The following is a 14,053-nucleotide window of genomic DNA, read 5'->3' as shown; positions in this document are numbered from 1 at the left end:
CTCCCCCCTGAAATTCTGGCTGTGGGGGGAGGCGCTCCGTCCCTCCACCCCTGAATCCTGGCCAGCCGGGCCCGCAAATGGCGGTGGCCGTAGCCGCTGCCGTTTGCGTCCCTGCAGTCAGCTGTGATAGGCTACGTAAATGTTTACGTAGCCTATCGCGGCTGAGCAAAAAAAAAAAAAAATTGCGTATGCAAATGGCGGCGCCCATGGGTGCCGCCATTTGCATTCCTTATTTTGCCACATCTAGTCTATGTAAACATTTATGTAGACTAGGGCGAAAATAAGGGGAACGCAAATAGCGTAGATGCAACGCTATTTGCGTTCCCCTTATGTTCACCATAGTCTACGGAAATGTTTACGTGAACTAGACATGCCAAAATAAGGAATGCAAATGGCGGCGCCCATGGGCGCCGCCATTTGCGTACGCGCAGTTAATTTTTTACTCAGCTGTGATAGGCTACGTAAAAATTTACATAGCCTATCATGGTATTTTTTAAAAATCTAGCCATGATAGGTTACGTAAATCTTTACGCAGCCTATCACGTTTTTTCGTTGTTGTTGTTTTTTTACTGGAAATGGCAGCGGCGGCAGCCGGTTGAAAGACCGGCCGCTGCAGCCACCGCCGCTGAACCACTGCCGGAGCTGCCGCCGCCAGGAGGATTCGCCCAAGGTAAGTCTCGTCCTGGGGGGGGTGCGAGGGGGGGCAGACCGTTTCACCACCAATTTCGGGGGGTCGAATGCGCTGGCATTCGGCCTCCCCGAGATTCGTGGTGAAATTCTCTAACATCCCTACTTTGATTGATTCAGAGAAATTAAATAATTTCAATTTCTTCTGTTGCTAAGGAACCCCTGAATCAGCACAGACATACCTCTCAGCCAGAATACTGCAGCACACCTCACAATCCTAGCCCATGGAGAGATTCATGGTGGAGGGAGTCCTTTGGGTTTATATCCCCTCCAGGGCTATGATAGAGCTAGGGATGAGATTTCAAAGAGGTTACAGGATGTTGATATTCAAACAACAATGGCTGTTGCTGCTGAAAGTCACTCTAACAAGATCTATAAAAGCATCATGACCTCTCCGGGGAAGGCTCCCCCATATTTGATTTCCATCACCTCACATGAATTGAGATGGCTCATGACCAGGTGTAGACTGAACTCACTCCAATTGATGGAGGGGAAGGCACGTTATAGGACCCATCATGGCATGAGTGCAGATTGCCCAGCTGGTTGCCCCAAGGTGGAGGACATGCTACACTTTCTAGCAGAATGCCCATTGTACATCGATTTGAGGAAGCAATACCTTGAGCCCCTATTAGCTGTGCTAGAGGATACTTCTGGTGCAAGCATAACTCGATTATTATTAGCTGGAACAGATCATTATACATCATATAGGACTGCTAAGATTGTCACTCGAGCCCTGGAGAGGCGAAAGTCATTGACTGTTATAAAAAAACTAAATCCGTAAACATGGTATTAACATTCTGGCAGATATTGGTTTAGGATTTTAAAATGTTTTTAACTTGCTCTTGTTAGTTATTTTATTAATACTTTGTACTTCAGTCTCCCTTTTGGGTTGATGTGAGAATTCTATTTGTTTTGTGTGCGGATGGCCTGATTGGCTAAAAAGCAATAAACTGTATATCCCCTCCATCATCAACTGCAATGTAAATTGCCTATTCCTCACACAGGTGTTTTGGCCTTACTGGTCACACACACCTGACACTGAGGAGCTCCTTGCTTTTAGCCCAGAGCACCTGGTCCCAGGTACAGGAAAGACTTGGGCATAGAAATGATTTATTGTATGCATCACATCCTCACCTCCTTGCCACACAAGGGTCTTCCTGTGGGTCCCACCCCACGCCACCCCTTGATGCATATAATAATTCCTCTCGTGCCTTTACCGTCTTGTCAGCTTACCCTCCACTGCTTCACTGCGCCAGATCAGAGCGTGAGCTTTTACATACCATTTCTTGAGCTTTATATACAAAATAGATGTTAACAGAAACAGTATTACAATAGATATGAGAAAGAAAGTGCCAAGCCAGTTTCAAGATTGGTCATAGTGGGGCTCCATCCCGAAAAGCTGTCCCACCAATGATGAGTAGTAAGGTCTTCTATACCTCTTGATTACATTTACTAGTTCAGTTTGGTCATGTTGGATTTTTAACATCATTCCCTTGTCACTTCAACGTAATGACCTTAATTTTGCTTGCACACTTCACCCTCCCATAGGACCTGGGCTATAGAAGAAACTTTAAAGCCCACGGGGATGGAGAAATCCCATTCCTCAGCCTCCCACCCTCAAGTTTTTGTTTCACACTCAATTGCTACATAGTACCCGGTAGCAGTCCAGATTTCATAAAATTGTCAGCCAGGTCACCAAAAGTGCTACTGCCACAAGGTATCCCTACTTCTGCCACACATAGGGATGGGCACCCCCGCCCCCATGGCCACCCCATGAGCCGTGCACTGGACCTCCGCCATTTCCTCAACCATGTTCAGCATTCTTGGCGAGCCGCTGGACTGTCTGCGGGCACCCTTTGAGCGGCGCACAGATCCTCTTCCTCCCGTGTGCCACCATTTGGTGTAGAGATCCCACACATAGGGGTGGGTGAAAACCCCAGTGGCCACCCTGCATGCTGTTTGCTGGACCCCCACAGCTTCCCTGACCCTGTTCAGTGTACTGGCCAAGCCACCAGATGGTGCGCAGGTACCTGTCTAGAGGTGTGCAGCTCCACTTCTTCCTGAAAGCCACCATTTGGGGTAGAAATTGCAGATTCGCTACTTACGTAAATTGTGATTTCTGCAGGATGGCAGCCATAAACAGCTCTGCTCATGCAAAATTACAGGTGTATGCCTGTAATTTTGGCATAAATGGGGCTATTTACGGCTGCCATTTTGCGGAAATTGTGATTTACGTGGGTAGCTTACCCACGGCTTCTACGCAAAATGGTGCTCGCAGTAAGCGGGGATCCTTGCGCCTACCCTATACTATAGTCGACCTATACTGCGGCTGAGGGCAGCGAAGGAAGCAAACCTCTCTGCCCCCATTGCATCCACATGGAATAGACCAGTGATGCTTTTCCATACCGTGTGAGGCCTTTTTCACTAGGATGCTGGAGAGGAAGAGCCGGACCAGTTGGCAACTCCGTGAACAATGTCTTTCGTCCTTTGCAGATTCAGCTGCTCTGATTCATCTGTCTTGGACCCCAGTGTTGGGGAAGGCCAGAGTGGCGCAACCTCAGCTCCTGCTTGTCCAATTGTTTTGGATTCTTTCCCACTTGTAGATCTTAAGGTATCTGGAGCGATGAGGGCTACCACCCGTGTACCCAGCCCTTGCCCTTCTGGCCGAATCAAATTGGCCAAGGTGGGACTGATGCCGTGGCTATTGTGGTTTTAATGTTCTATATATTTTAAATTGTTTTATTGTGTGTTGTTTGGTTTTAGTTTTTGTGAACCGCCCAGAGAGCTTTGGCTATTGGGCGGTATAGAAACGAAATAAATAAATAAATAAATAAATAAGAGACATGATTAAGGCCTCTTTGCAGGATGGGGTTGTTTTCTCTCGCTTGAAAGAGGCACTAATAAGGCCTTTATGAGGGAAACTTTGCCTTGACCCAGGAGATCTGTCCAATTATAGGCCAGTCTCAAATGTACCATTCTTGGTTATGGTGATTGGGAAGGTGGTACCATTGCAACTCCATATGCACCTGGATGAAGCTGATTATCTGGACCCATGTCCATTGGGCTTTCAGCCAGGATATGAGGTGGGGACTGCTTTTGTCACCTTTCCTGATGACCTATGCCAAGAACTGGATGGGGGGAATGCAACCCTATTAGTTCTCTGGGACCTCTCAGTGGCTTTTGAGACCATCGGCCATAGTATTTTCTGGAAAGCCCAGCAGTGCTGGTTTGCAGTGATTCTGGTTCTTTGGGTCATACCATGTGCACAAGGTGGTGCTGAGGTATTACTGTTCAACTCCACAGCCAATGGCCTGTGGTGTCCCACGGGGTTCTATCTTATCTTAAAATGGAGACAGAGGAGGAGGATTATGTATGCTGCCTTGGGTTCCTTAAGGAGGAAAAAAGGCAGGATAGAAATGCAATAAATAAACAAATAATGTTATGCCCTCCATACTGAAGGTGAGGAAACTAGACCCTGGAGCATGCCGCATCTGTACGGGCCACCCCATTGAGTTCAGGGCTGGACCTATACACTCCTGAAAGTGTACACCTCTCCCCAAGGGTCCCGGTAAAAATTCCTCTACAAATAGGTATACAGGTGTCCACAGGCACCTATGGGTGAATAGCAGCTCACTCTAGTCTGGCTATTCAGGGCATACAAGTCCTGGGGGAGTGGTTGCCATTGATTATCAAGGAGAGGTGCAAGTTGTATTACTTAACCCTTCTCTCTCTGAAATCACACTTACTGCCAGTGAATGGATAGCCCAACTGTTCTGTGAAAAAGAAATGCACTCCCTGATGTGCAAGATGCTCAACCTCCCAAGGAGCTTACTGAGAGGGGGAAAGGAAGTTGTGGATCCACAAACTGGAGTTAGGGGCAGGTGGTCTGGGTGAAATACCCCCATAAACCATTAAGAGAGGGCACAGTAGTTACCCCAGGGCCTGGAGACACCTATTGGGTTTTGCTCAAAAATGATGATGTACCCATTTGCCTTGACAGATGAAAATTAATCTGATGGGAACAATGTGGCTGTCATTGTTTTTCCTGATAGCGATCTGGGCCCTCCCTGATATAATTGCTGCAGGTGAAGAGCCTTCCCAACATGTGACCTCAGGACCAAGATACCATCAAGGGCAACAGCCAATGCTGGTGCAAGGCAGTGCGCCCACTCTTTCCCTTGGTTGGAAACACGCCCTGTCGCAGAAGCAATGGCTACCCTGGACATCTGGGACTTGTATGGATATTGTGGGGGTGAGCTATTGGATGGTGCCTTGCCAGAGGTTATGCCTATCCATACCCTGGAACCAACAGAAGTTCATGATAACCTGGTCCATCTGGTGGGACATCACCTTCCAGCATTTGTCTGAAAGGCAATGGATCATAAGCAATACCGTACCTAACCTTGATATACGAAGCAATCCTTATTCGGGGAGATGGACAGGGGAATACATATGAGATGCTAGTTACAGTTTATTATACTTAATCAGGGCTCGTAGGCTGATGGGTGCTTCTCCATCCACAGTTATACTATTGAGAGACCAACTTCATCAAGTTATGGAGGCCTCACAGAGACACATCTATCGTGTTACCATAAACCTATCAGCCTTTAATATATCCATCCATGAACCCTGGTGTGCCCAGTGGGCAACACCTATGTATGGCTCCTGGTTAAAGACCAGGAGTACTCATTCACTTACAGAATACCTTCTGGGTGTAGTGGGGGCAGGAAGTTCAAGCAATAACCTTGTGAACTGCTCAGAGAGCTTCGGCTGTTGGGTGGTATAGAAGTTACGTTCAATAAATTAATCGATGTGGAGGCCACGGAGAACAAACTGGCACCTCTGGGACACCATATAGGAACAGTGGCCATATACAGGAGAGACAGACCACAGGAAGCCAGCGTGCTTCATCCAGATACTCAGGTATTGGTAGAATACTTGACTTTAACTAGGTACCTCACTGATTTCACTTGACAGGGATTGCAAAATGTATCTGTGATGTCTAGGTGTGTTGTAATGCAGATGGGAAACCTAATGACATTCCAACAAGATCTCCAGGGATGGCGTGAGGGGGAATCCCATTCATGGAAAAATATACTGGAAGAGACAGATATCAACTGCAGATGGATCACGGTTGTCAGGTTTGTCAGAAGGCATCCTCCGTTGCTGCTCTCAGTAGCAGCTGTTCTGAAAGGAGCAGAAACTACTGCCTACCCTTATCTTCCACTCCCCATTATAGCAAGCAAACATTTGGGGATACCTCACTAACTCACAGCTAACCACTGAGCATACTTTTGTGAGGAGCGCAAGGTCTCCTCGAAGAATCAATAAGGGTAGAGGATGCATCAGTGTTATGTCATTAGACATAGTCTACTGGGAAGATGGGAACATATCTCAACCGCCCGTATGAGAGTGTCGATGCAATGTTTCCCAAGTCTGGACTGCTACCGGGTACTATGTAGCGATTGAGCATGAAACAAAAACATGAGGGTGGGAGGCTGAGGAATGGGATTTCTCCATCCCCGTGGGCTTTAATGTTTCTTCTATAGCCCAGGTCCTATGGGAGAGCGAAAGTGTGCAAGGAAAGTTAAGGTCATTACGTTGAAGTGACAAGGGAATGATGTCAAAAATCCAACATGACCAAACTGAACTAGTAAATGCAGTACGAGGTATAGAAGACCTTACTACTCACCATTGTGGGACATCTTTTCGGGATGGAGCCCCACTATGACCAATATCTTGAAATCGGCTTGGCACTTTCTTTCTCACATCTATTGTAATACTGTTTCTGTTAACATGTATTTTGTATATAAAGCTCAAGAAATTGTATGTAAAAGCACACGCTCTGATCTGGCGGAGTGAAGCAGTCAAGGGGTGGCGTGGGGTGGGACCCACGGGAAGACCCTTGTGTGGTGAGGAGGTTAGGATCTGATGCATGCAATGAGTCATTTCTACGCCCAAGTCTTTGCTGTACTTGGGACCAGGTGCTTTGGGCTAAAAGCAAGGAGCTCCTCAGTGTCAGGTGTGTGTGACCAGTAAGGCCAAAACACCTGTGTGAGGAATAGGCAATTTACATTGCAGTCCATGATGGAAGGGATATAAACCCAAAGGACTCCGTCCACCATGAATCTCTCCATGGGCTGGGATTGTGATGCACATTGCAGCATTCTGGCTGAGAGGTATGTCTGTGCTGATTCAAGAGTTCCTTAGCAACAGAAGAAATTGAAAGTGTTCAATTTCTCTGCATAAATCAGATTAGCAGAGGAACTTTCCAGTGTGTGTTCATTGCCTGACCCGAATCCTTACGAACCTCTGCCTCCCTGGTAGAACAAAGAGCTGGATGGGAGTGAAGAAACTGAGGTTAAACCCAGACAAGATGAAGGGATGGTTGGTCATTAGAGGATTCAGGTTCTTCTGAAATGCTCTCCCTCAAGAGCTACAACCGGACTTTACTGTTTGGGCTATTAGAAAGCATGTCAAGACTTAGCTTTTTAATTTAGCTGTTTAAATTATATAGTTTTAATAATTTAACATTTCATGGTTTTTAATGTTCTTTTTATTGTGTTAAGATTTGACTGTTTTAAATTGTTCTTCATCACCTTGATGTTGAGTTCAGTGGGTAGCCACCAGGGGTTGCTTACATACCGATAATGTATTTTGAGAGAACTTCTGAACACGGGCATTTGTCATAATATCACAGGAATGTTGTATGTCTCCAGTGACCTCCATCTAAGCAAACTGAACCCTGAGTAAGTGCTGGAACCACTGAAGCTTGGCTTGGAAGTGGGGTGCATGTACATAACACCATATAGCCAAATAAAGGAATGAACAAACATCACTGTATAACCCCCGTTCCAAAATAATAACGAAACCTCAGACAAGGAGCTAGGGTGTCGGTACCAAGCTTTATTTTTAAACACAAGGATGTGACATAAATTCCCCACCTTTTCCCCACTAATTGTTTTTCTCCCCCAGATTCCTTTGGGTATATCTACACGACACCCTTGTTTTAGGTTTATACCGGTTGAAGTGATGTGGCTTCCCCACCCCACAAAATCCTGGGAATTGTCGTTTTGTGAGGATGCTGACAAACCCAGCCTCCCACCCAGAACCAACATTCCCAAGGTTCCCTGTGGAGATGGAGTGACTGTCATAAGCCCGTCTGGCTAGAGAAATGGTGGTGGGTTTGGGTGGCATCTGCTACCACCCTTATTTTAAGCAGAAGATTTATTTGGATCCAAGGAATGTCATTAGATGTGGCTTTTCTTTTTCCTTGAAGCAGGATGCCTTTTTCCTTGGAGCAAAGCCTCAAGATTATCTCAGTTGTTTGAGAGAACCTCTTCTATCCAGGCCTTGTAATTGCACATGGTCGTGTACATGCCAGGTCGGTTTTTCAGGGCACATCCAAAACCCCAGGACACGATGCCAGTCAGTTTTCCATCACACACCAGAGGCCCGCCGGAGTCCCCCTACAGCCGAGAAGGGCCAAACGAAGTGTTAGTGCCCATGCTAGAATGCAACAAGGAACTGAGCTCCCCCTCACCACCACTATAACATGATTCTCTTCATCCTGCCCTCTGTGGGTGTTCAGGATTTACCTACGCAGGGAGTGGATCATGTGGGGAAACGTCTAAAAAGGGACTCTCTTCCCCTGCAGCCTAAGGAGATGTGAGCCAGAATTCTGCCACCTCTCCTGGCTCTCTCTGGCCTGCTCAATCCATGTGTTCCTGAGGTGGTCAGAACAGACTCCACCACTTCGGCCAGAATATTTCCCCTGGATCTGCTAGCTCTTAACTTGCAGGGGGGGGGGGTGCTGCTTATTGTCGTTCTAACATGGTGGAGCTTTGAAAAAATGCCATTCCACACTTGCGGCCGGCAATGACACCATTTCCCCCAGTGCCCTCAGGACCTCTTCCTAATCTGGTTGTCGTTTTCTTTTAACAGGTATGGTCAGTGCTTAATCTCTAAAAGGGAATGTGGGATATATTCCCTTATTACAAAGTGTGTGGAGAGGGAGGATATAATTGCTCAGTGGTGTAAGAAAAACATTTTGTAAATGCTCAGAAACACTTTTTATTTCATTTAAGCTAACATTAGTGAAATATAAATAAATTCTAGTTACACACAGAGAGGGAGAGAGAGAGAGGCTCATGGCACGCAAACAAATGTGTGTCATGGGCCTGGGCCCCAGATCTTTTAAGTACATAGCAATGCCCCTGCTTTGGGTATAACTTGACTCATTTGCCCAGAGTTGTGGGGCACTAGGACAGGAACTGCCCCTCCTGTATACATTAGGTGTGGTTTGAGGGAAGAGATGGGGTCATTACTGGCCTCTTTCCCTTCTTGCTTGCCTGAATAATGTGGCAAGGGGCCTGTAGCACCTTTAGGGTCAATTTCCTGCGCTAACATCTTGCAGATCCTGTCGGATGTGTTTAATATTACTTAAATAAAAAGTGGGCCTAGCAGGCATCCCTGGAAATGTGTTGTCTAAACATGCGAGAAGGGGGAATGCTCCAGCCCCAGCCCACTCTGTCCTTGTTCTCATCACCCTGAATGAATGGAAGGCAACTGTCTGAAGAGGAGAGCCTTCTCTATCCATGGGGTCTCTCCACATGAGCCAGAATGCTGGAGCCAGAACCCCCATATGATGTGGAGACCCCCATAGGTAGAAGAGGCTCTTCTCATCAGACAATTGCCCTCCATGTGTACAGGGCAATGAGAGTGATGAAAGGAGGAAGGTGTGTGTGTGCTCCTTGTGATTGAACAACACACTTCCAGGGAGGTGTCTCCACCAGCGATTTACTGTGACCGGCTACGTGCTAAGGTCATTAGGGATACATGATGTCCTGGCCATCCAGCAGCCACCCCGGAGCTTATCAGGGAAAAACTGGATTTCCTGAGACTGTTTAAAGCCCAATTCTTTTCCTTAAATTGGGTTTTCCCCAGTATAGTTGTGGTATGCCCTGACCCCCGCATTGACCTTGGGTATGCTAGCCCTGCCCAGGGCTGTGCCTTTCATCATGACCCCAGTCAAGGGGTGTTTCCTCCCATTGTGCTGAATGAGGCTTGCCCTCTGAATGACCACAGAAATTACAGAGAACCCCCTCAATTGACATGGAACATTTTAAAGTCCAATTCCTTAAGTGCGATTAAGTGCGATCTCGAGGCTCTGATTCATTGCCGCCTTAGGAAGTAACTATTTCACAGCTTCCTTATAGAGATCCTGTGTGTTAAAATGGGGGCTGGTTTCTGACTGTCTCTTTCCCACAACAAGCCCATTAGTGTCTCCTCAGAAGCAACTCCCATTGTGGTCAATGAAGTACTGCGGGTTAAAATAGGGGCTGGTTTGTATTCTCCCCCAACCCTTTCCCAGCACAAGCATATGTATGTCTACTCAGAAGTAACTCCCATTGTGGTCACTGAGGCTTGCTTCTGAAATGGAGGTGCATCTCGACTTTCAGGGGAAAGCAGAAAGCGGGGGGGGGGGAGAGACTTTCTTATTGGTTGAACAGCCCCTGACAGTCAGATGACATTCACTCCAACCCCCCACCAGGTCCAGAGAATCTGTTCGTGGATCCCTGTTCACAGCAAAGCTGATTCCTTTTAAATCCTTTTTAAAAATCTGGTCCTCCTCCATTAGCTTCTCCTTCTGTTCTCATGGAAACAGCCCAGGAATGCCTGAATAGGGCTTTGGGGCTAGCATGTCAGGAATGCAGAAGCACTGGATGGTGTTTAGGGAGGGGGGCAGGCAAGATAAATGTTAGTTGTGTGCTTCACAATTGAAGTGATACATAAAAAGTGCCATGTAAAGAGAGCCCCCATAAGACAATAAAATCCTGATCATAAAAAAAGCTTAGCTACACCACTGTATGGCAAAAAAATACAATGAAAGGATCAAATGGTAAATGAAATAACCAGTCATTTCTTCTATATGATCAAGAACTCACTTCCACAATTTTATTATCTTAGGGCATATCCAATGGTTATGACCTATATGTGCTTGTGTAGGGTTGCAAACATGATGAACCCCAGGACAGATTCAATTTGACATCAGTGGAGCGATGTTATTTACAGACTCTAAATAACAGTTTGTAGAAAAATTATTTGAGATTCACACATAATGTTACATGTTGTACTGAAGTTCAGACTCCAGACCCATTTCCAGCTAGCTTCAAGAATATTCTTTTTTCTCATTTTTTCTCCCATTTTTCCTGATAGGAATTTGGACCAGAGTCGAATTCTGGCAACATTCTATACAGATTACTCAGTGTGCCTAACATATATTTGATGGCACAAATTTTGGAAGTTTATTCTCTTTCTTTTTTGTGAAGAAATTCAAGCAATCTGAACACAGGACATTTCCTTCAAGAAGCTCCATCTCCAGTATAATTAGCGTTTTCAATATACACCTCTTATATCATCTGCCTAAGTTATTTTGATCCTAAAACATGCCATATTACTGCAGACTCAGGACTGTCCTGACTCCCTAGATGTTCATTGCGGACTAACAAGAGTGTCGATCCATATTAATCTTAGACATGTGAAGCACAATAGCAGCAGGAGAAATGGTTGAACCCATAGCAATTGTAGCAGACTATGCTCCATTCATTTGCCTCGAGGGGAAATGGACAATGTTTAACTGAAACACCATGGGGAAAAATCCAGAACTCAGTAGGTCAGTAGTATTTCAATGAATGTGGCTTTCTTTCCTTTCTTAAATTATGTCAGCTTAGTAATACCATATAATATTTATTTTAATGCATTTTTCATTCTTCCATCTTACTGGAAATAATCAATAGCTAATTCATGGAGGATAAGGGTATCAGTGCCTAATAATCATGATGGATAAATATGACTTACATTAACAGAGGCCTCTGCGTATCAATTGCTGGGGAACTGAATGGGAGGGTATTACTGTGCTTATGTTCTGCTTGTGTGTCCCTAATAGCAATTTTATTGACCACTGTGGGAGCAAAATGTTGGACTACATGGGGCCTTTTGTCTGATGAAGTGTGGCTGCTGTTATGTTCTTAATAGGGATGTACATCGGATTGAAATTGATTATGAAACACCCATATTACTACAGACTCAGGACTCTCCCTAGATGTTCATTGTGGACTAACATGAGTATTCATCTCAGATATGTGAAGCAGAATAGCAGCAGAAGAAATGGTCAAGCCCATACCAGTCATAGCAGGAAATGCTCCATTCATTTGCCTTGGGGGAAAATGGACAAAGTTTAACTGAAAATCCATAGGGAAAAAACTTCAGAACTGAGAGGTCAGTAGTATTTCAGTGAATATGCCTTTCTTTCCTTTCTTATGTCAGCTTAGTAATACCGTATGATATATATTTTTAATGCATTTTTCAATCTTACTGGAAATTATCAATAGCTAATTCATGGAGCAAAACATAAAAAGAAAACAAAATATATGGTGATAACCAAAAAGTCTTTTACTGAGCTTAACATTATGATAAATAATGCATCAATTGAGCAAGTCACAAAATATAAATACTTAGGAACTTGGCTCAGTGAAGGAAATGAACAAACACAAGAGAAAAACACAAGAAATGAGATGGCAAAAACAGCATTTGTTAAAATGAAACAATTATTATGTAATCAGGACCTTAATCTTGCATTAAGGATTCAGATGGTAAGATGTTATGTCTTTTCAGTATTATGTTATGGAGTGGAGGCTTGGACCCTTAAAAAGAACAAATTAAGGAAAATCAAATTCTTTGAACTGTGGATATAGCGACACATGCTGAAGATACCATGGATTGATCAAGTAACAAATGAGAACATAACAAATGATATATAACAAACAGAACTAATAAATACCATCGAGAGAAGAAAAATCACAATACCTTGGTCATATTATCCAAGGGAAAAAATACACCATACTCCAACTTATTATGCAAGGGAAAATTGAAGGAAAAAGATCAATGGGAAGAAGACAAATATCATGGTTAAAGAATTTGAGGGAATGGTTTAACTGTACTTCTATACAATTATTCAGAGCAGCAGCATCAAAAACTAAAATAGCTGTAATGATAGCCTAACCTCCCATAGGAGATAGCCTTATCTTCCATGAATTCTTCTTCTTAAGATGCTATCAATGGCTACTGGTCATGATGGATAATCTCCAGTATCTGAATATCAGTTGAAGATGTTCAGCCTCTGAATCACAGTTTTTGGGAAACATGAGTGGGAGAGTGCTGCTGGGCTCATGTTCTGCTTGTGTGTTCCCCATACCCATTTTGTTGGCCACTGTGGAAAAAGAATGCTGGACTAGTTAGGCCTGACCCAGTGAGCGCGGATTGGGTCAAGTGTGGCTCCTCTTAACATTCTTAATTACTTTGTCACACAACTTCCTTCGAATAACTCCAAGAGTGTTCTTCACCTCTTTGTTTCTCATGCTGTAAACCAAAGGGTTCAGTAAGGGGGTGACGATTGTGTAGAACACAGCAAGAACTTTGTCACTCACATCTTGGAATGCAGATCCACTGCTAGACTTTCGTTGGAAATGGAAAATGAGAATTGCCCCGTGGAAGATTGAGACCACAGTCAGGTGTGAGGAGCAAGTGGAGAAGGCTTTAAGCCTGCCTGTGACTGAGCTAATTCTCATCACGATGTTGGTGAGAATGTAGGTATAAGAAACCAAGACACTCAGGATGGTGATGATTTCTACAAGACCAGCCACATAAAAAATCAGGAGTTCATTGATATAGGTATCAGAAGAGGAGATTAATAGAAGTGCAGTGATGTCACAGAAAAAATTACTGATCAGTTTAGACCCACAGAATGACAGTCTGAAGGTGAAGACTGTATGAAGAAGAGAATGCAAAAGCCCAAGAACATATGACGCCACCACCAAAAGAGTACAAACTCTAGGAGACATGAGGACTGGGTACAGCAGTGGTTTGCAGATAGCCACATAGCGGTCATAGGCCATTGCAGCCAAGAGAAAGCACTCTGTGCTCCCCAGACCTAAAAATAAGTACATTTGTATTGCACATCCAATGACGGAGATGGACTTTTTATCTTCTAAAAGGTTCACCAATGTCTTAGGGGCAATCCCAGAAGAGTAGCACAAGTCTAGGAAAGAAAGGTTGCTGAGAAAGAAGTACATTGGTGTGTGGAGTCGGGGATTGGCCTTTATTAAGACAATCATTCCCAGATTTCCCACCAAGGTACTCACGTAAACAGCAAAGAATATTATGAAGAGGATGATCTGCAGTGCAGGGCTGTCTGTTAAACCTACAAATACAAATTCCTTGATCATCGCAGTGCTGTTTTCCTCACACATTTTTCCTTCAGAGCTGCCTGGCTGCAAAACAAAGAAATTAAATATGGGTTAAACAT

The 14,053-nt window shown here is 44.6% G+C and overlaps 1 protein-coding gene across 1 annotated transcript; it reads right to left on the bottom strand.

Annotated features, from left to right (window-relative positions):
- Positions 1 to 8,006: 8,006 nt before the first annotated feature.
- Positions 8,007 to 13,997, bottom strand: LOC146358082 (olfactory receptor 5T7-like). The gene is made up of 2 exons (XM_084855495.1): positions 13,047 to 13,997; positions 8,007 to 8,156 (listed from the first exon to the last, which is right to left on the bottom strand). Exons 1-2 carry the CDS (start codon positions 13,995 to 13,997, stop codon positions 8,007 to 8,009), a joined length of 1,101 nt encoding a protein of 366 aa, XP_084711621.1.
- Between the last annotated feature and the right edge of the window lie 56 nt (positions 13,998 to 14,053).

The sequence above is a fragment of the Heloderma suspectum genome, chromosome 1, assembly GCF_057233095.1.
Source record: "Heloderma suspectum isolate Gila_16-S chromosome 1, 16-S_ref, whole genome shotgun sequence".
NCBI classification, from domain to species: Eukaryota; Metazoa; Chordata; class Lepidosauria; order Squamata; family Helodermatidae; genus Heloderma; species Heloderma suspectum.
This window is presented reverse-complemented; position numbering and strand designations above follow the sequence as displayed.

Bases quoted from the DNA above. Each gene is read 5' to 3' on its own strand.
- LOC146358082 (XM_084855495.1), bottom strand. From the start codon at position 13,997: ATGTGTGAGGAAAACAGCACTGCGATGATCAAGGAATTTGTATTTGTA. The intron at 8,157-13,046 runs GTAATTAAGAAT...TCTCGGCTGTAG, and splicing joins GAAGGAAGTTGTGTGACAAA to GGGGACTCCGGCGGGCCTCT.